Genomic DNA, 21,708 nt, shown 5'->3' with positions numbered 1-21,708 from the left:
AACATACATATGAAAGGTTCATCGAGAGAACCGTGTGTGATTCTGACCTCGGCCACAGTTTGACAGAAGCACGGCTTCAAACGAATGCTAATTGACGCCTAGATCCGTTGGTTTATTGCACATAATCGCTGAGCTACACACACGCGGCGGATGCGCGATCATGTCAAGCGCTCGAAATGTAACATCTTCACATGTGCTCCGAACTATTTTTTAGACAGATGAAGTGGACTTTAGGCTTTAGGTGTTAAGCACTATACATCCGCACGCTTCGGTGCTGGAGGTGTTTGTTGTTTATGCAAAAATAGTAGCCAGTGGATAATGAAAGCTAATTAGTTATTAGCAGTGCGAGCATCGAGGGCATCCACGGATGTGGCTAAGACACAAGCAGACGTTAAAGCACAACTTACCATTTGCATTGTAGTGTAGGCAGAGACAGGTCGAGAAAGATGAAGCTGGAGATTGAGGGAATGAAGGACAGCAGTAGTACGGATCTAAATGAGATCGTTTATCACACTTCCGAGAGAATCGCGAAAAGTAACCGGACTATGTTCAACACACTATGTACATGAAGGTGTGTGTGTGTGTGTGTGAGTGTGTACTACATATAGCCGGACGCTCTATGCTAACGTTCGGTGACCGTGAAGGTTCGTTAGAACTAATTGGAAATAGACACACCAAGTAATGCATGCGGGGATCTTGGGGTTTTTGCCCCGCGTACCCTGACAGCGTGCCGGTGACGACAATACCCGTCAGAAAAAAAAGATGGTTGTATACGAGGTGGGATGATAACAATTTTGCATATGTAACGATTGGGAAAATCATCAATAAGATGGAAGTTTGCTGACAGAAGCAAACAAATATGTTGCTGTTGAGCAACCCTAACTTTGGGGAAAGAATCAGCATCGATGGCAATTTTCCTGTTCTGCTTCTACCTGAGCATGCGGGATTCAGTCGACGGCCCCGTTCGACATTTGCCTGCCAATATAGCCGGTGATGACGTCGATGATGGTAATGGTGATGCTTTATGGAGCATGGTCGTCTCGCTTGCCGCAGCTTGGAAAGCATGTTTCATTAGTACAGCAGCTCAGTCATCGTCGAGTGGTCTCATCCGTTCCAGGACGTTTCGTGCCGTATCTTCCTCTGATGTGTTCGCATGCAAGGCAACCAGCCAAGGTACGCCGAAGATATGTGGGGCCACCCATACTTAGGAGCTGGAAGGGAAGATGCATGCCTGTGCATCATGGGTTTTGTATGCTCGTACAAGAATCAACTGACAAGAGAGCCGGAATGAGAGCATTCATTTCCTACGTCATTTCCTTAGCGTTCCCTCGGAGGGCGATGGTTGTATGACGGAAAAGATAATTGGCATCGGAAGAGGAAGTTTGGAACGTCCTGGAGGAAGGTGTACGTGGCACCGTTGGCTGCAGCAGTGAAGCGCCTCGTTGCATGTGTGTTTGTGTCCGCACTTGCTGTCGAGCGCTACTGCAGTGTTGCACTGATACGAACTGATAAGATAACACTGATAAGCGGGGAATGAAGGTGTACTTTTACTCCATTATCTGCACTGGTACGCGTCAGTAGGAAAAGCTGTGGTGGAGGCTAATGGAGCACTAGTGGAAGGAAAATGCTCCAATACCTCATCCTTATCGATCCTCTTACGGTGGTTATTGCGTCAGTTGTTGGAGTCGTTGCCTTTTTGCAAACCCTAACAACGAATGATTGAGCACAGGCGCTAAGGTTCCATTGCAGTGTCAAATCATTGCTGCATTATTTAAGCTCTTGCTGGTGAAATATTGCGATCGTCATGGTGTTTTTTTATGAAGTTCAAATTACTTTTAAGACAAACGGTGTCGCCGAGACGGTAGTGGCAGGATCGGGTATCGAATCTCGTACTGATCGCCTCCCCTTTCGCAAAACTAACGATCGAATGTGTAGCAAACCATTACCTTTCGTAAGATGGCTAATTTTGAAATACAAGAACCATGTTATCACTTGTAGATTATTCGGGATAAGTTTTTTTGGGTCAACCAACAAGTAGGAACCGAAAATTGAAGGTTAAGTCCAACCTTGCAGATGTTTGTTGCCTTTCCCTGCTTCACACTACGGCCGAGTTTGCAAAGCTGCGTTCGTCCATTGCGCGGAGCGTAGTGATACGAACCTTTGTATCCGCGGACATATTACTGCCCGCTAACTGGTCGCATCGTTTTCGTGAGGAATTGAATAATAGCCTTTGCTGATTCCGCTCAATATATGCGTATGTATATTGCATGACATGTGTGCCCTCGGTTTGCGCGCCAATTTCCCTCGGTGATACGGTGGCGGCTGCTCGGAGCTAAATTATGTCAGGCATAAACGTGCATACAAAATCCTCATCACTGCTGTAGGCCGAAGTTTTCTCGTGCTTCTCGTCCCGTTGAAAACGAGTTAGCTGAAATATGTACCGAAAATTGCGTCGAAAAACGTCTTGGCGGGCGGGACGCGGTACCGCGGGACCGGAACGTGCACCAGGCAGAATAAAGTTCTCGAGCATGGTCAATCAGTGCGATCATCATAATTGAAAACTGTGGCCGGTTTGGAGTGGCAAGCGAAACACGCGCTTTGACGGTAGCACACCAACAGCCGACCATATTTCTTGCGGTGCGGCTTGTTGCGAATAGTTGTACAGTAAATATGGGACGACACTGTTCTGTTGGCGCACCACATGGCATAATGCTATGCATCCCGTGGCAGGCAGGCAGGCAGGCAGGAGACTGCTTGTGAAATTCAATATTTATGTCTTCCTTGTTAGAAACGGTGTCCATTTTCTGGATTTGTGCTAGTCCCGAAGGTCTTGTCGGGAGTTGTGGAAAAGAGGCCTATTAGAATAGAGTCTAGCGAAACGAATCCATACGCTGCTTGGTATGGTGGTTGTTTCGGCCAGTGGCTTAATTTTGCAACTGCTGCCTTAATCCCGCTGTGTTTCTATGCTTCCCGAACCGTGCTAAGTGGCCACACATGCACTGCAGTAGAACGGGGCTACGGTGCAAAGTATAGTCCAAGGCAAGCGAAGTTAGCGCCGTGTGTGCGACTTAATCTCAAGGGCCACTCGTTAGGTGTCGAAATGGGGCGAACTGAACAAAAGTCGCATTAATTTTTTAGCGTCTGTTTACTGCAGATGGATGATAACATAAACCCTGAGTGCTTGATTAAGTATTGCCTCACGCAAGTCTATCGATAGCGCGTCATGTTGAGAGAAGAGTAAGCGTCATCGAGAGCCTACGAGCTGTCGCTATCTTCAACTTGGACGACGCGTAGGCGACCAATGGACGGACACACCGGACACGTTAATCGATTTTGGTTCGCCAAATAATAATGACACGAGGCACGATAATCGCAAGGCATAGAAAAACCTTTCTGCTAATCTTCAGCCCCGATACTAGCGAGCAAGGAGAAAACGTTGTAATGAAAACACGTGCTCGAATTCTTGCTTGAATTCCTGCACAGCTCTAATGAACGTAACGATATTGGGTGTTTGGTTATCGCTCGCTAAACTTATGCCAATTTTGACAAGCTTGGTCCGTGTATCATTGGGAGGATTGTGCGAGAGAGATGGCTACGCACAAAGGACAGTGAAAAAGAGGTGGTGATGTTTGCCAACGATCATGATACTAGCGATAATATGTTGTGGTGGTGGTTTACAGTACTGGTGCTAATAGTTTGTTTGCCGTTCGCCAATCTGTACGCTCGAATGGGTCAAAGTTGTGAAAATTATTATCCACATGAAAATTGAGAATACACTCGTTCGCTATTGGTTATTTCTTGCATGCCCGGCTCGACTTCTGTTACCGTCTTCCAATAGCCGTACCTTCCGAAATTTTTGGAAAAATTATCTCATGTTGTGAAAGTGAGCGTCAAATGCGTTGATGTATTCGAACAATAATTTGTAGCCTTCCAAACTAAAATTTGATCGATTCTTCCTAGTTTTACATTTAATGATTTCTTAAGATCAAATTCCTGGCCTGTCTTGTCGTTAGGTGTCATCGGGTGGTATTGGTTGATGTGCCAAGCATTTTTGTTCATTTTTTTTTACCGACACGGAAGTACGCAAGCAAGCGGAAATCTAATAAAACTTCTTCCAATTTTACCGCGCTAGAGTGCCGGTTTAGGGTAGGAAAAAAATCCCGCACGAAGTGGCAAACCTTTCCAATGTGTTCTGGCTGTTGAACGGAACAGAACCGAAGGATTGTGAGATGATCCAATGGTAAACACATAGGCACACACACACAAACACACCTCCGGCATTCTCGCGCAGAAGGACAGCGAAAATGGCATTCCGGAGCAGCAGCAGCAGCAGCAGCATTAGAACCGAATCAGGACGGATATCCGTACGGCGATGGGGTTGGGCATGAAGGGAAAATCCAATTTTTAATCCCTACCTTCATGACATTTGATATGTTGTTCTATAAAAAGGAACCCCTGAGAGAAGACAAATAATGCGGTAAATGGAACATGGTAGCGGTAGCAACACAGCACACTGTCCCAGCCCTTTTGTGGAAGTGTTATGTGGAAAGAGCAAGGACATGTTGGAGAGAGCGACAGTTTCCGATTGCCTGGCGTGTTTTTGTTGCTGTTATTTCTTTCCCTCGAATTTGTTGGGCCTATGCCCCTGCCCTAGCCCTGTTGTTGCTGTGCAAATGTGGCAATTTGTTGTGTTGTGTAAGCCCATGTTCTTGGGCGACCTCCCAATCCGTGGTGCTTCGGTCCTATCTTGTCGATGCGGTATCTAAGTATAATGCTCAAATGGTAAAGCTTAGGTAAAGGTTGACACAACTACGTGCAGTGCTGGCATTGTTTTTTTTTTCGCTTCTTTTTAATGTTCAACTGACAGAACAAATCGATTTGGTGGGACCGTAAAAAAAAATCTTGCCCCTCAGCACCTCCCGATAGTCCCAGATTGGTTGAAAGTAGTGTCTCTTCTGTCACTACCCATCCGGACAGCACTGGTATGTCTGCTTGCCGGTGGACAAATCTGCTGGTTCGAGCCGTATTGCTATTGTGCAATCAGATGTGGATTACGTACGGGACGAACTGCTCGCGATCTAGCGATAAGCCGCTGCTCCACACGGTGCCTTATCCGGTTAGGCTAAGCAGTCACTTGTACGCTCTTGGTTCCCATTAGCGTTTGCTTCGTGTATTGCTTTTTTTTCGCCTCGTCTTTGTGTGTGTGTGTTGATTGTTACATGCAACTCACATAACCGATGCAATTGTATGGGTGAGTTGAAGTATGTTCGATTTCTTAATAACCTAAAGGAGCTGTTTTGGTAGCGCGAGTGATGGAGGCGCTTGGTGCTTGGAGTGGAAAATGAGATTATGCAATTTTATTCTTAACCAGCTCGTTGGTTGGTGGAGCCACGATTGCTCGTTCGATGCCAACTTCCTGACGCGAGCCAAACCTCTGTCTTCCATATTGGTGTTTCGAAAGCTTTTTTTTTCTTCTCCACGGAAAGCTTTGTTTGGCTATACCTTCTCCTAACTTGTAGCCACGAACGAGAGCGTGGAGAATCTCTCACAAATGCTTGACAGTACTAGAAAGTAGAAATCTATTTGTATTAAAAAAATTGCTTAGCATTTATTCGAAAAAAGTTATGTTACAAAAAAGCAAATAAAATCTGCTTATACTTATACTGACACTAATAGGGAATGTAATGCTCCTAGAGTATAATATTCGAACATCATACACATTTTGTGACGCAGTATGACGTCATACAGCTGGCGCACTCGTCGTTCACGCGGTTCAATTCCGCGCTCCAGAAAGCTTTCGATTACGAGTGATAAAGCGCAAGAGAGAGTATGTCGGTGTGTGCATGCATTTGCCTGTGGACGGTTAGGTGGAGGTGGTGGGTTAGATTGAGACACGAGGCTCAGGAGGTGGATTACTAAGAAGAAAAGAGCACAAGCACAAGAGAGGGAGAGAGAGGGAGATAGAACTAAGAAAAAAAAAGTAAGAGAGCGAGAGCATAAAAATTGATTCTCTACGATGTGTGTAGTGGCCAACCATCGAAAAGGATGTTGGTATGGGCCACCCCCCCTACCCTTTTTAATAGGGGGGAAGGGGAGGGGGGTTTCTGGTAGTAGACACTTGACTCTCGCTCTCTCCCAAATCCGTTCCATAGTTCTCTTGTGCCGTTTCGTCCTACCCGCTCTGCCGCTGTAACTTTTCCGTCCACCACCGTCAGCACCGCCGAACGCATCCAGTCCGGCTCGAAAGCGCTTAAACGAAAGCCACCGCACTGATGCTGCTCAGTTGAGCGCCGTGCCTGATCGAAGAAGGTCGCGTTTTACTGGTGTTCTCTCGATTCGACCACAACCCCCCTCCCCGGAGCAGGACTGGTCCGCCCTTCAGCGCACAGTGTGCTGGTCGTGAGCGTGTGTTCCGTTGTGGCGTGTGGCTTTCGTGTGCGCGTACCGTGCGCGTGAGTGTGCGTGCGTGCGTCGTGTGAGTGTGTTTTAGTTGGGTGTGCGCCTAATAGCAAGTGCGCGCGTTTGTGTGTGTGTGTGTATTTCGAGCACACACCTATCCTTAGCGTGTGTGTGCGTGCGTGCGTGTGTGTGGCTGTTGGTGCCGCTCAATCCCACCACCACCACCTCCAACCAGCCTTTCGTTCGTTTAGTCCGGTCGGCGGAGATTTATAAAGTTCAACGTGAAGAAGAGTCTTTCAGCTAAATATCAATAGGTGCGTACTAAGGTGCTGCTGCAGATCGACCCGTGAGCTCGTGACACACGTTGCGTCTGTGCGCTACTGTAATAGATAGCCATTAGGTGCCCTCAACTGGACGTGGTCGTTAACCAACGGTACTGGACGACGTCCTCAGTACAGTTTGATTAAAAGAAAAAATACAAACCAAGCAGTATCGCGTAACTGTTACGAGAGGACTATGACTTGTGCTAAAAGCAAAAAAGTGTCTAACAGTGTGAAAACTCAGCAGAGCTCTCGCCTAACTGTGTAGTGGATGAAAATGATGGACGCTGTGTGAACGCAAGTGTGAGCGCTGGTGTTGCTCTTCCATATACAAGAATGGCATCCCTAGAACAGCAAGGACACATGATCAATTCTTTCCAATTTGGGGTCGCCTCCTACAGTGTGTTGAGTCTCTCAGTTCGCTTTTTTTTTTTTTTTACTTCCATTTAGTAAAGGAACGCACACCAAAATTAAAGTAGCTACACCTTATGACCTCCAAATATGACCTACAACAGGAGTACGAGCGTGCGTTTGTGTGTGTGTGCGTGCGTGCGTGCGTGCGCGCGTGTGTGTGATGGTTTTCTTTTAATAAAATTGTATGTCTTAATTATGTCGACCTGAGCGTCACTGTAATTTTCTTCCAACACGGAACCATCCGGTTACGACATAAGGACATAGGAACAGTTAGAGTAAGGTGAAAATATGGTTCAATAAAAAAAAAACACTGTTATCCTTCCCATTCAAATGGAGAGAACTCCATTTTCTCTCCGGAGAGAGCATTCCCCTGCCTGGGGCACTCACGGAAAATGGTGGAAATGGGTGCATGAAAATGAGTGCTGTTCGAGAGGAGAGCACAGAACTCAAAATATTTTAACGAGAGTGTAAGGGACGATATCTCTCGCTCCTTTGTATTTCTCTCTCTATCTCTCTCTCTCTCTCTCTCTCTCTCTCTCTCTGCACTCCCTATCTAGAGCATGAATTTTCTTACCCCGTCAGTTCCTGGTGAACTAGCAACTTCGCTCATCCTGAAGGACGGTGGATCCTTCGTGTATCGGTCGACTTAACGACAGGGAACGCGTCTCGCGGCTGGGACGCAAACGCTACCAACTAGTGAAGGTTTCATTCCAGTCGACATTCTTTCACTATACGCTTCGCGCTTTTGCGAATTCTGAAGCATTACAACACCCACTCGATCGATCGCGGAGAACGTTGAGCTAACCGCAAAAAGATACCAGAATTTCGTGGTTAAACAATAGTGGAATTTTCCGGTAGGCATAGCAGAGAGCCAGCTATGCAGTTTGAGGGAGTAGAATTTGGTCATGCTTTACATAATGATGTCCTTGGGCGTTGAAAATCTAAAGCTATTCTAGAATGTTTCTTCTATAGTGGAGAAAAAAAAAGCAATGCATAGCAGAAAACTGTCCACACCACATTAGTAAAACGTGAAATGTGTGTGATGTCCACCTCCGTCCCCGTGTCGCAGTTTCATTCGGGTTGAGCAGACCTTGGACAGACAGAAAAAAAAATATGGTAGTAGGGCAGAAAATAGATTCACCACCGACATTTGAGCGGTTCCTGTAGTCTCCCGCGACGCGAGCAGTAGTAGCACACCGAACAACTCAGAAATACATTCCGTGTGAAGAGCAAAACTCGATTAAAAAAAAAACGGATTTAAAAGTGCTAAAAAACATGCGACAACGCTAAAAGAAAGAATGGTTAATTACGGCGAGAAGAAGCGAGATGTGATAAATATAATGTTTTGCTTTTGCTTAACGCGACGGCAAGGGTGTATCTTGTGATTCGTCTGGTGTAGTGGATTTTCGAGAGGGCAAAAAAAGCAAAAATGTACTAAAGTTTCTTACGTGACGTTAGAGTTTTTTATTTTAATTTCAAACATTTTGTTATACTGTACGACATTTGCGAGATCTGTGATGAGAGGATGTGCGCATGGAATAGTGAATTGCTTGATGCTCGTCGTGCACTAGAAGTGTTATGAAAAGGAGGACGTGTGTAGTATTGCGGGCTGGGCCAAAAATTGACACAGTGCGTGGAGAGAGCGATTGAAGAATGGAAAAGGATTAAGTGCTTGCTGTAAGGTGCGATTGAAAGGAAGTGAAACACTATTCGTGAACCTTTTGCCCGTTCCACCGGATGTATGCGCCATCATTCATAATCATCAACTGTTACCAACACCTTCAACGATTGCTATTACTTCTACTACTATTATTACTACTGCCACTTCTATTGTTACTGCAAAACAGTAAATACCGTATTCAGCATTATATTTTCGTGGTAAAATAGTTGGGAACTAATGGGTTTGAGGATCATATGATCTTTTGGTAAGAACAGATATTACAATCGGACCAAAAACACGGAAAAATATTAAGCCATTGGCATAGTCGAATGGCAATCCTAAATCAAAGTTTATTTTTGAGCAATGCTAAAAACATAGCTATGTTCAGCTGTTTGCTAAGTCGCCAAAGTGTTGAACAGCTTCTCTATCTGGACGCTTTGAGCTTCCTCTTTGACTTGTTTGGCCATATTGGCCACTAGACGTCATCTACAGGCTGTTGTCGCTATTCTCCGGTTACAGCAACCTTCCCGTCTGCTTAAAAACATGTTAGAATAATATTTTTGGCAATATTTGTACGTGCAGAATATCTTTTGCGGTACTGGGTACATCCCATCTGTTACGTATTTGTGTTATTTTTCTGTTTCCTCTCCGTCGGCAGGTGCCATTTTTCGAGGTAACAAATTCTCTTTTACGCTAACTCGAAGAGCAGAGCTGGGTAAGCGCTGTTCCTTCCTCAGTGGAAACACATGGCAATCGTGAGAGACTGGCGCTGATGAGTGACCGTGATTGTGAATACGGAGAATCGGTCGAGCGGGAAATGGGTTTTCCAACAGGAGCTTTTAAGGTGCCAGCTGCGAGTATTCTAGCTCTCCCGCTTCCTGTTTTTCATCTCAATTTCTCACCTTCACCAGTTCGAGATGAGCTGGGGATGGTGGAAAGAGAAAAACCGTCTCGGCGCGGAGGCGTATGGCACCGATGGAAAAGAAAACGTCGCGTTGCGCAACTGTTTCGATCGACGGCGTGTGTTCTCGTTCCGTACACGCAACACGAACACTGGGGAGGATAAAGTTGTGTCGTGTCGTGGCCATCCCTGCGCTTGTATGCGTGTCGTCCTTGTGTGGAGTGGCCACACTACTTGTCAATGTTAACATTGCTTTGAAATATATATTTCTGCTTTACATGTCGATTGTTTAAGTGTATGTGTGTGCGTCTATTATTTCATTACAATTATTTATCTTTCTTTCTTATGTTTCGCTGTCCACAAATCTTATGTTTCGTAATAGTGAGACTTAACGTACGTACTTGTAAAATTTGCACTGCGGTGGTGTGTGATAGCGCTAGCTATACACACTTACAGCTGGTAGTGTCCTTCCCGCTTCTCGACAGGCATTAGAGAGCAGAATGCCTCAGGTAGGTTCCAGTCCGTGGCTGTACTACGGAGGGTGAGAGTCTTGGACACACACACACAAAATCTGAAAAAGAACATTGAAAATGCAAGAAAATTATTACACAACTAACTCGGTAGTACAACGAATTTGTCGAACGAACTTAGCAATTAATCGATCCACAGAAATCAACCGCTGTAATCAAGTTTGAAACAGGAAAGTTGTAGGAAATGTTCCGAAAAATTGTGCCGTTTCATGGACCAATTTGCGTTGAAGTATGTTGCAGCATACTCAAGCATGTTACATAACAATGCGGCAACTCTGTTGGGGCAAGTTTCTAATGACGAGCATTCAAAAATTGAGCAGAGTTTTCGTGAACGTTTTACACATTAACAACCAATATTGCAAATGTTTGAAACGAATTGTAGTCTAATATTTGGACTATAGTACGAGCTACTCTATTTCCCACACTTGCTCTATAACGAATACATATGAATTAATGCATGACAACAGTTCATACAGCTCGTTGACAATCTGTTCACCAGTCTACATGAACAAAAATACCCATTCATGGTGTCAAGTGTTCTAACGCAAATCACTAACCGACGCACAACAACATTCCAGCAGCAGCAAATCAATCACCTTCGCTCACGCTCACGATCGGGACGCTACGATTCGTTGGACATAGATTGGACCGCGAAACACGAACCATCGGCCACTAGTGTGTGTATGTGTGCAGATGATGCCCATACGGTTGCTCCTATTCCCACCACTTCGATTATCGAAGCACGTTTTGTTTGATTGTGGGTCAATGATGATGGCAGAACGGATGGCCATGCGAACGCAAACCGCTTTTTGCTCGATGACGGTGTACTGTGGTCTAGCCGGATCGCTAGCTGCGGGTCCGTGAAGCTATATAGAAAAAGGTTGTTGATCGTGTGTGTGTATGCACCAGCCGGCAAGCACATCGCAAATGTTCATTTTTCGTACATTCATTGTCTACATTTTGGAGGACATTGCTGAGCGAAAAAGTGACCACAGTTGCTTAGCTATATTTTACTTTCATTCGCCTTTGCTTGATTGGAACCAGCTGCATTGTCTGTCTGTTTCTGTGTACGTAGGTCACTGTTTAATTTTTAGCATTTGCTAAAAAAAAAGCAAATGTTCGTCATAAAAAAGTCCATTTCTCCGTGGAAGCAGATTTACGATTTCATAAATTTTCAAATCTGAACACTTTGAAGATGACAGTCGTTCGCCGGTTCGTCTGTGAGCACAGAGGTGTGGGATGTATCACGTCCCATTGATGTAAACCAAGCGTTCTCGACATTGCCGCTAACCTAGCGAGCCGATGTGGGGAGGTGGGTACAAGTCGGGTGACGGCTTGATGCTAATAAACTGCTCTAAATGGGTGTTGGTGTGTTGGAATGTGTTTTTTTTTTACCTCCGATGTAATCGAACCAAGGCGACATGAAGCCCGCCAGCCGAGTTCACCCCCGGCGGCCGCGAAATGTGCGATCGAATCAGATTGCACACATCCGCCGGCTGAAGGATGCAAACGTTGAGATTTAATTTAGAGCTTTTCATGGAGTGCGAGAGGCTTCCTGCCACCACAGTCACATTTCCATTTTGCCTCCGAGCAGACGATAAAATATCGGTTCGTTACCTGTAGCAGGGCGATCATGATCTGGACTTGATCTTGTTTATCACATTCAGTATGTGGTGCAACGAGTGGCTTGATTCCCTTGCGCAGTGTGTGTTTTTTGTACCTAGGGGAAGGACAGAACTAAACAGAGAGGTAGTTTTCCGAGATTAAGTTTTGCCTCATGTTTATTCAAATGCAGTTCCAACGATCAGCAGTAGTTACTCATAAGAATAGTTGGTTGGAAATATGAATGCTTCAATGCTGAAACAGCGTTAGAGACCCATGAAATAATGAATGAATTATCCAAATAAATAAAAAAGGCCTCCTTATACGAACGATTAAAACAATAATTTTGAATTCGTTTAAGTAAGTTTCCCATTCTGATGCAACTTAAAATCGACTTGTTTATTGTAAAGTGGCATATTACTGTTTTATCGTTTAAAAGTGGTGTTATTTTCGAACAAATAGCACGTTTACCGGTCAACATACCCACCCTGTCGTAGGGCACCATTTATCGCACTTTGCTTGTCACGTTTAGCTTTGTCTACATTGCCACTCTTCTCCGCCCCCTTACACCCTGAAACCGATACTGACCGATTGAAGTTGTTTGTATATGTACTTTGGGTTGGAAGGGAGAGAGAGAGAGAGAGAGAGAGAGAGAGAGAGAGAGAGAGAGAGAGAGAGAGAGACCTGATGTGACAGATGCAAATCGTACAAAACAGAGACGGCAAGTTACTTTTATGGCGTAGGGCAATAAAACGTTTGGGTTTTTTTTAAGTAGGTACGTTTTACGTCTTGCCTTGCCCTGTCCAACTCCAAATAGACAAGCCTCAACGAACACGCAACTAATAAATAAAATATATTTAGTTTGTGGTGTAAGGTAGCATTTGCCTATGCTTCTTTTTGTTGACACACGAAAACTACGCTTTTGGTAGTAGATTCTACCCCATCGCCAGTACCTATTAATGGCAAATTGTTCAAATATTGACACACTTGCCCTTAACTCTAATGGTGCTTCTCATCGAAACCGGAAGCAACCGGATTGAAACGGAAATAGATTCCTTCGCGTTCGGGATACACGACAGCCGCCGCGCAGGGTTGACGGCTTCTGTTTGCGTTGAACAGGTTTATTCAAACTTCTGCCTTTCTTACCGCAAACGAGTACGGTGACGGACACTTGCCAATGCCCCCTCCGCACGAAGGGTTGCTCAAATAGCCGTCACGTGGGTGGAACTTTTAATGGAGCGACGGATAAACGATGATGGGGAATGGAAAGAGATTAATTCGGTTGATTGTGGCTGAACCTTTTGAAGAGGTTTCCGGTCGTGAATGGCTTTTTGTGCATCGTAGGTAGTGGATGCTTTCCTCCTATTCGGAGCACGCTAACGAATCCACTTGCCAAGATTCAGTTTCTTTCGCTACAATGTAGCATTCTTTTTGCTGGTGCTTCCTTCGTCCAGGAGCAAGAATCAGTCAGCTACGACTGGAACTGTGGAGTAGAATGATTGGCAAAGTGCTGATTTAACATTTAAGATGTGAGACAGCAGCGCTTCTCGGGATTCAGGCCGAGTATCGTACGCCCAGCCCCTGTGTTGATGTAAGTTAGTTTGGGTATTTACACGGTTTATGGCTTTTACTTGGGCGAAAATGCTCCACCAGTGCCTTTATGCTGCCAGCAATCCGGGATTTCATACGGGGTGAAGTGATCAAGCTGTACAGCTAAATACAGCCAGCTTCATAATGCCTGCGCCTAGTGTCGAATGGTATGTGCAACGTTTTATTAGTGAAACGAAAAATAAACAAACCATCGGGCAAAAGCGTAAGTCGAACAGCGGCTCAGTTAATCTTAGACCTTAAGACGGATGATGATGATGATGCGTTGAGAGGATGTTTCGCGCATACATCCTCCGTGTACATTTTAAACTACGAACGAGAAGTGACCGCTCAATATGTTACCGTTGCTGATCATCTGGCTTTTTACTACTTGTCGTGACAGAAAGGTCGATCAACATCTGCCGTACTACAGCCAACACTCAACAATGTGTGCACCCGGCTTTGGTGAGGATCGGTGTATAAAAAACATTCTGCAAAATGTAAATAATCAGCAAAACCCTTCCACACAGAACACGTGGCCATTGATTGATTTGCAAATGCTTCAACGTGATGGTAATGTTTCTTTGCTGTTTTACTAGCAATTTTCGATCACTCGCTGTGTGTGTTGTTGTAAGGTTTCTTTACCCGATTGCTCACAAATTTTCAATCGCTCGTTTTGCCCCGTTTTGAGTTGATACGAGCAGTTTGGCGGACCAAACCAGGAAACGTAAACAATACAAGTTTGCCGTGTGTGCGAATCGTCATCATCATCCGGATTTTACAAAGATCACAACCACTGGAAAATGGTCGTGCCTGGCGATAGGCGCTATTTACCCGTGTCTACCAACACGGGTTTGTCCGGGGAGGTGTACATTCGCTGGGAAAGCATTCCTTATCAGAGTCCCCCGGCTCGGCATGCTTGTCAAGATTTAGGGCTGTAAAGCGCAAAAATCCCATCGTAAATTCATCGCGCAGCACGCTTGTACGATCTTTTTCTGAGGCAGCGGCAAACTTAAACTGGGTCGTCTTAGTTTTTTGTGGCATGGTTCGGCACTTGACAACGGATGGTGTGTTTTGATGAAACCCGGTCCTAGTGAAGAAGGGTGTAGCAATACGAACCTGCTTGCGCCGTTAGGGTAGGCTTCTCTAGCATGTGTTTGCTGTTTGCATTCACACTCCGGTCATTTGTAACAGTTGACGGTACTGTTGATGTTGATCTTGGATGGTGGCACGTTTATCAACGTAGATGTTAATGAGTGAAGTGGTTGTTTGAGCATGGATTATAGTAAGATAGAAGGATTAATACGAGAGACTGACACAAATGTGTTAAAGCACCTTTGGTTGTGCACTAACAACACTGATGACGGGTAATTTTCCAGAGATGTAAGAAGCGATTGTTGAACTATAGTATTACATGCAATAAATAACAAATTGCAGTCCGTATAAATAGTTTTTTTTCCTTTTTTCATTCATAAAGAATGGTATAAAAATTTAACAAATCTAAAAGAAACTGGGCGCCTCCATCAAAACAGCTTCATATAAACACAGTTTTTTTTAATTTGACATTGAAATTAGAAATCGAATAAACTGGTCTTAATAAATCATAAATAACCAGTACAGAATGTGGCGCGTGCAAATGTCTTTTTCCTTCGCTATGTTTGAGCTAGCCGATGATGCCGTTTATTATTAGAAGAAAAATGACAACAATTTTCTGAGCTCGATACGTGTTTGCTTTATGCTTTTTTTTTCTTCTAATTTTCACACCGGTGTTAAAGTATACTAACTGTGCGTTTGGCACCTGGCCAATCGGTCATCAGAGCTCGTGGAAATATTCATCCAAACACACACCACCGTCTAAAGGCCCATGTCCGTGAGAGAACATGACGATGATCCGCTTTAAAGATCTTGGTCGCATAATACTTTGAGGATTTTGAGGAATAAAATTTTTTAACATAAGTTCAGGACGTTCGAAAACAAATTGAAACCCTCATCTTAATTTTGAAGCCCGGTGCTGGTGATGTTGATCTCGCAATCGAGAGATGGTACCGCTTCATTATTACTTTTTTTTTTTGCTGCGCATCTGCTTGGCGGAGTTTACGACACTGACCTTAAGCCGATCTTTGGACGCAGTTGCGATGTGTGCAACGGTAGTGGTTTTATTGCAGTGCGGCTGCTAGCGTCTCACCAAACTTACGACACATTCGTAGGTGTATTGATGGTACTGTTTGATGAGTGATGTAGTTTTTGTTTAGTATGTAAAGGAAATCATGTAATTATTGTCATCGGCATTGACTCACAAACCAGAATTTCAACACTATCAACAAAGTGGATGGGCTTTTTTCCAAGGAATGGTGTTTGCCCTGCTTCTGGTTTTCCACATTCCACAAACACATGATTCCCAATGGCGACACCTTAAGTCCCATAAGAATTTCAAACAATGAACAGAGTGGTACAGTCTAAGGTCACCGCTAAAAATTATCCCTTACTGACGATCCATCCTTTAGGTATGTACCACACCGATATGGGAATTGTGATATGCTTCCAGCAAATACGTTTGTTCATTTTGCTCGAAGCGGAAACGTGCTCAACATACATACCAGTATTATACATAATTTTCAACCATGGGAAAATTCGGCAGAAAATGAGACGATCGAAGCAATTCTCCCGATTATATAACCTGAAAATCGTGACTGCGCATGTCCGCTCTTACAGGCGCAGAGCACGTAGACTGTATTATAGGAACGGTCTTCTTTTTTTTTCTTGAGCGATTTGTAATGGGTTCTCTCGGAAAATCAACCTTCCTTACGTCTGGCCGACCTTCCTGCCCGTAAGCAATGGCTCCAACCGAAAAAGTGGAGCAGCTGGCACTGCATAAACACTCGCCAATCTTTGAAGCAGCTCACCGTGGTGAGTTCCTTGGTAGATCGATGTCAGTTATAATAATTACTTTGCAGCTATTGTCGGAAAAGGGTTTTATAAATTCCACATACTTAGCTACGTGCATACCAGCACAATAATTGTACCGTACGGATAGATTTGTGTGTCCCGCACTTCCCACAAACAGTTACATTACGTGACTGCGGTACTCAGCTATAAATGGAGCAGGAAGAGAGTAATGTCATAGGAAGTGTTTCTACCTTTAACCTTTTTCCACAAATATATTACACCACCCGCTATGCGAAACCACGATACTTTGTTGGAAGTATTTTTCGCTAATTTTTGTTAGCATTTTTCTATATAGGACATCAAATAATGCTATGTTTAAAAAATATTAAGTTCGTTCGCTAATTCGTTGCACATAAACGGTTGGTTTTTTTTTCAGATTTTTGTTTGATTGTAAGTTACTCACCGAACAAAAGGCTCTCCGATTGTTTTATACTTCGTGCATGCATGTTTTGTGCCATTCCCATGGTTCATTTCTCAATTTATTCTAATATGTTTTTATTTTATTTTCATTTTTGTTTTGTTTTGTTTACATGTTTCCTTATTCCTAAAATTATGCCTGGCTGATTTGTGTCGTCCCACAACATATTGCATGCATTCGCGGATATCGTGTACCTTCTGCCGTGTGTGATCTCTGCGTATGCTGCTCTGCTGTATTTGTGTATCTGTGCGCTCGACTGATGTTTGTGTGTGTTGTGTAATTTTGTTTTACCATCTTTTGTTTGCTGTTTATTGCCTTTGCTTTTTTTCTACAATATTACGAATCTCTTGTCGGATTGCTAATGCTTATCGTTGCATACAAATGTCTTTTTGTGTATCGTTTAAAAAAAAACGTGCACGCAACAATCCAATCAATGTTCGTTTTGTTGGACATTGTGTTACGAATAAACGAATCGCATAAAAAAACACACACACACTCATGAATAAACACACAAACGAACACATAATCATTCATCATCAAATCCCATCTGTAGACCGGTAGGACGGACTCGTACCGTGTGGCCACGGTGGCCCCACTTAAGGATGACAATCGCACAGCCGATGGCCAGTTCAAGGTAGTACTGACATTATGTTTTTTTTTTTCAACAACAACATGCTTAATTTGTTTTATACGCACACGCAAAACACTAGACACTAACCAACATCACTGCACAACTGAACACTAGCACAAAAAAGTAATCATTTATTAAATGTAGTTGATTATGTTATCAGTAAAGTTCTTACTATTTATACATAATTACTAACAAACATTACGTTTCGCGATACTTAAAACCAACCTTAAAGCTAACACTATTTACATAACTTTTCATGCTTACACGTTGGACTTAACAAAGCTTCGGCAATTTATTGTCTCACCTGTTTTTCTCCTTAGCAGTGCAAATGTGCAATTATTTGTAATGATGCAATGATGTACTATCGTATCCATCACAGTCGAAAGGAGTCATTTTTCATGTACGACTTTTTGTATGTTTTCGCCCATTTTTACACCTTGCGCCCCTTACCCGTCACTGGTAGCAGCGCTTTGCTTTGCAGAGCTAAATTCCGGCAGATCATTCGGACGACTGTCCAGGCTTAGTTGGGGCAACTGTTGCAAAAAAAAAAACCCCAAACACGATATTCATACCGTACCAAATGCCACGATTGGCAGTTTGCCTAATCTCGTACATGCGCCTGTCCCATGCGTCGTCGATGTTGAAGGGCTTAGGACTTAGCAGTCAAAAAAAAAGAAAAAAAGAAAAAAGACTCATACACATTACAAATCATACCGTGGCTAGAATTGGTGCACGGACAAATGACACCACAGTCTGTTCTCTTTTTATCGTGCCGTTACAACGGCATGGACCCTAATGGCACATAATCCCAGCGTATAGGGCATCCATAAATGTGGCGCGGTACGCTACTTATGTAACTTGGCATTATACTGCCAATTTTATGGAGTTCCTAGGTCGGCGTTTATACTAAATTGGTGTCTCGATATTTTTTTTTTTTTTGTGATTGTGATAATAGATTTCGGGTGTGGAAGACTAACTTCCTATAATTGACGTGTATGACGTCGGTTAATAATTGACAATTCATTTATCGGCCCCAGGCCTGTAGTAATGATAGTAATAAAACATTCGCCTAGACACTGACCTGAACAATTTCCGTTCCGAAACACGTCACGCCTGACAGACGACCGACCATTTCATTCATGCGAGTCATCCCACAAAATTTGACTACTTCGTGAATAATGGTATTGTTTATTTAAACTTACAAAGAATAGGTAGAAAAAACTGTTTTTTAATGTGCAATAACACAACAAGCGGCGAAGGTAAAATGAATCCATGTCAATTATTATTTATTTTACTAAGTGTAATTGAGCTTCATCCACCATTTACTTCGTGTTTGATTGAATACATGTTAGAAAACATCATTTACGTAACCATGTATATAGATGTGTGCGATTATTGAATGTTAGTTTGTTTATCCTAGTTTTATGCATGTTATATTTTTGTTGCATGAGTATCATGAAAAGGTAAGGATTTCCGCTTTGTAGTTAACGTATTATAACTTACTTTAAGCAATACTTGTGGGGTTTAAAGATTTTATGTATCGCGTGACGTTAATAAAGGAGCTATTTGTATTGCGAAATTCCTCACAAAACACTTGAAAGGTAAAGATTACCTTACAAAAGACAGTATCTGAATTGCATTATTATCAACTATGGTGTTTATTGACGGCACATCTAATCCAATTCGCGCTCGATAGTTGGTTATAATCTCCAAACACTTCTGGCGGACACTAATACCTCTTGCACTTGGACTTGGTGTTCCAGTTGTTGGATTTACAACCGCAGGGCCGCTTCTAGTTTTCAAAAGGTTGTAAATATCGTTCGCAAGTCATTGAAACAATTGAATTGCTATAGCGCTACATGCTGCACGGTTAAAGAACTCATTTTCATCGAGCCGTGCCATCCCGGCATCGTACGAGTTAGCGGCATGCTAGAGAACAACTATCCATTAATGAACATGTTTGAATTTGTGATGAGGACACCAGACGCTGTGTGTGCGTTGTTGGCGTGGTATGGTGCTGTATGAGCCGTCTGAACCAGGCCAGAATATTAAGGCCAGTAGGGATTTTATTGGCGGGACCAATCCTAGAAATGCAAACACCTTCTAATGGGTGCGTGTACTGTGTGACGTAATTCTAGAGTATGTCAGCTCTGATGCTACCTCCTATTTGTAACCTGACGCCCTAGAGACCATTTGCGAGGCTTGGCTCTCGTGTTGCGATAGGAATACTAGTTTTGAGTTCAAACTAATAATTGTTTAGTATATTTTACGTTACGTTTACGTTCTTCGGCTCATGATTGCAAACGAAACACAAGTGAACTACGACGGGTGTAAAACGGTTATACGTGTATTTAGTAATACGGTGAGAGTGGTAGTAATCATAGTAGTGGTTGTTGAATTATAAGTACTATAAGTAATCGTAGTTTGATCTGGTGTTGGTAAGTGAAGAAGGTCGAATATCTATCTCTATCTCTCTGCATGCCTTTTTGGCCAACGTACGGATCTGCTTGGTGTTAACAGCTTTTACCGAACGATTTGATTGACACACTCCGGTATCTTATCGATCATATGAGCATACCATCATGAAGGGTTATCGAGCACTAATGATGCGTCTCGGGCGGTAACGATGAGATACCAACGACTCGGAATCGTTCCGTGCTCTGTCAGTCGAAGTCCGGTGTTCGATCGAGCAAGAATGTCTCGGTGTTCAGTCGTACTGTTCGATTAACAATATTTCAGTGGAGTGATCTAAAAGCTTGTATGCTAATCGTTATATTTTATTGCTTTCTTTCTTCAAATCTATCGTCATCCGGATACTCGACGGTTTGGGCTAACAGTCAAGACGCAAAATGCCACCAAAAAAGAAAACCGATTTAGATGATCTGAAGCAGGAGCTCGACATCGATTACCACAAGATCACACCGGAGGAACTGTATCAGCGACTACAGACACATCCGGAAAATGTAAGTATATTCGCTGATGGAATATGGTTCTTTACTGGGCGTTGGAATTGTACTTAGTTGGTGGGTAAATCATGCAAATCATAAAGTAAATACCAGAAGTATTTGCAGACAATTTTCTGCGGTCTACCTGCAAACTTAACATCGCACGATGAGTTAGTAAAATCATCTTATCACGCTGTGCCGTAAGCTGTATTTCATCAATCTTAGCCGTCAAACCTATCTTAAATCGTACCGGTTTATGATACCGGCTGCAGGTTTGACCTGGTTGATGGCGGTAGTAAACGTTTTGAACCAGTGAAAAGCGGACAGGTACTTTATTGTTTTGCAACTTGGTATTATCTATCTAGCGAGATGTATTATCACTTTGCTGTGTACATGACTAACTTCCAACCAAATACCATGGGTCCTATTGAATGAAGCATCTTCCCAACAATCAGCGGTGGAGTTGAATGATTGTCGGTTATCCCGACGTTCCGAAATCAATTTCTTTCTCTTGAAATTCGTATTACTTTACTTATTTATCATTTTTCACCGTTTTCTCTACAGGGTCTGAGTCACGCAAAAGCCAAGGAGAATTTGGAACGCGATGGACCAAACGCCCTGACCCCACCCAAACAGACGCCCGAATGGGTAAAGTTCTGTAAGAATCTCTTCGGCGGTTTCGCTCTGCTCCTGTGGATCGGTGCCATCCTATGTTTCATCGCTTATTCGATCCAGGCCAGTACCGTCGAGGAACCGGCCGATGATAACCTGTATCTCGGTATTGTGCTGGCCGCTGTCGTGATAGTTACCGGCATTTTCTCATACTACCAGGTAAGGAAAAGTTAACAATAACAATTATTCATTTCGGAATCTTTCTGTATATTTAATGCTAATTTTTGTATTTTTATCATCTCGGATATCTTCGTAGGAATCGAAAAGTTCGAAAATTATGGAATCGTTCAAGAACATGGTGCCCCAATTCGCTACCGTTCTGCGTGAGGGTGAGAAGTTGACGCTGCGCGCTGAAGACCTGGTCATCGGTGATGTTGTAGAGGTCAAGTTCGGCGATAGGATACCGGCTGATGTTCGCATCATTGAAGCGCGCAACTTCAAGGTAACATTTACTGCACACTAAACCGTGGTCGTGGTAATCAACGTAAAGGTCACAAATCGGTTAAATTTCGGCATTCGCTTTGTGCCATTGAAAATGCGACCGCCGTGAGGTTTGGTATTATGAAGCAATGGGTTGTAGCTCGGTGTACACATGGTGGACGGTACAGACCGCGAGCGAACTTATCTAGCCCATCCACTCGTCGTTCATTAATAATGAAATTTAATTCCTTTGAATTGAGGTC

General features: G+C 43.5%; 2 protein-coding genes across 8 annotated transcripts in view; both read left to right on the top strand.

Annotated features, from left to right (window-relative positions):
• The window catches only part of LOC126559348 (uncharacterized), a 164,006-nt gene that overhangs the window by 48,104 nt on the left and 94,194 nt on the right, over positions 1–21,708 (top strand). The gene's annotated exons all lie outside the window — the stretch shown is intronic.
• The window catches only part of LOC126556906 (sodium/potassium-transporting ATPase subunit alpha), a 57,790-nt gene that overhangs the window by 23,293 nt on the left and 12,789 nt on the right, over positions 1–21,708 (top strand). For 4 of the 7 annotated variants that reach the window (XM_050212456.1, XM_050212458.1, XM_050212457.1 and 1 more), the window contains exons 2-5: positions 17,331–17,411; positions 20,246–20,371; positions 20,918–21,184; positions 21,282–21,467. In XM_050212456.1, the coding sequence (XP_050068413.1) occupies positions 17,331–17,411; positions 20,246–20,371; positions 20,918–21,184; positions 21,282–21,467 (660 nt within the window). Of the gene's footprint in view, positions 1–6,272; positions 6,714–17,330; positions 17,412–20,245; positions 20,372–20,917; positions 21,185–21,281; positions 21,468–21,708 lie in introns of those variants that run through there. The other 3 variants (XM_050212462.1, XM_050212460.1, XM_050212461.1) reach the window with 2 other exon arrangements.

This window comes from Anopheles maculipalpis, chromosome 2RL, assembly GCF_943734695.1.
Source record: "Anopheles maculipalpis chromosome 2RL, idAnoMacuDA_375_x, whole genome shotgun sequence".
In the NCBI taxonomy this organism is placed as follows: domain Eukaryota; kingdom Metazoa; phylum Arthropoda; class Insecta; order Diptera; family Culicidae; genus Anopheles; species Anopheles maculipalpis.
Note: the sequence above shows the minus strand (reverse complement) of the source record. Positions and strands in the feature narration are given on the sequence as shown.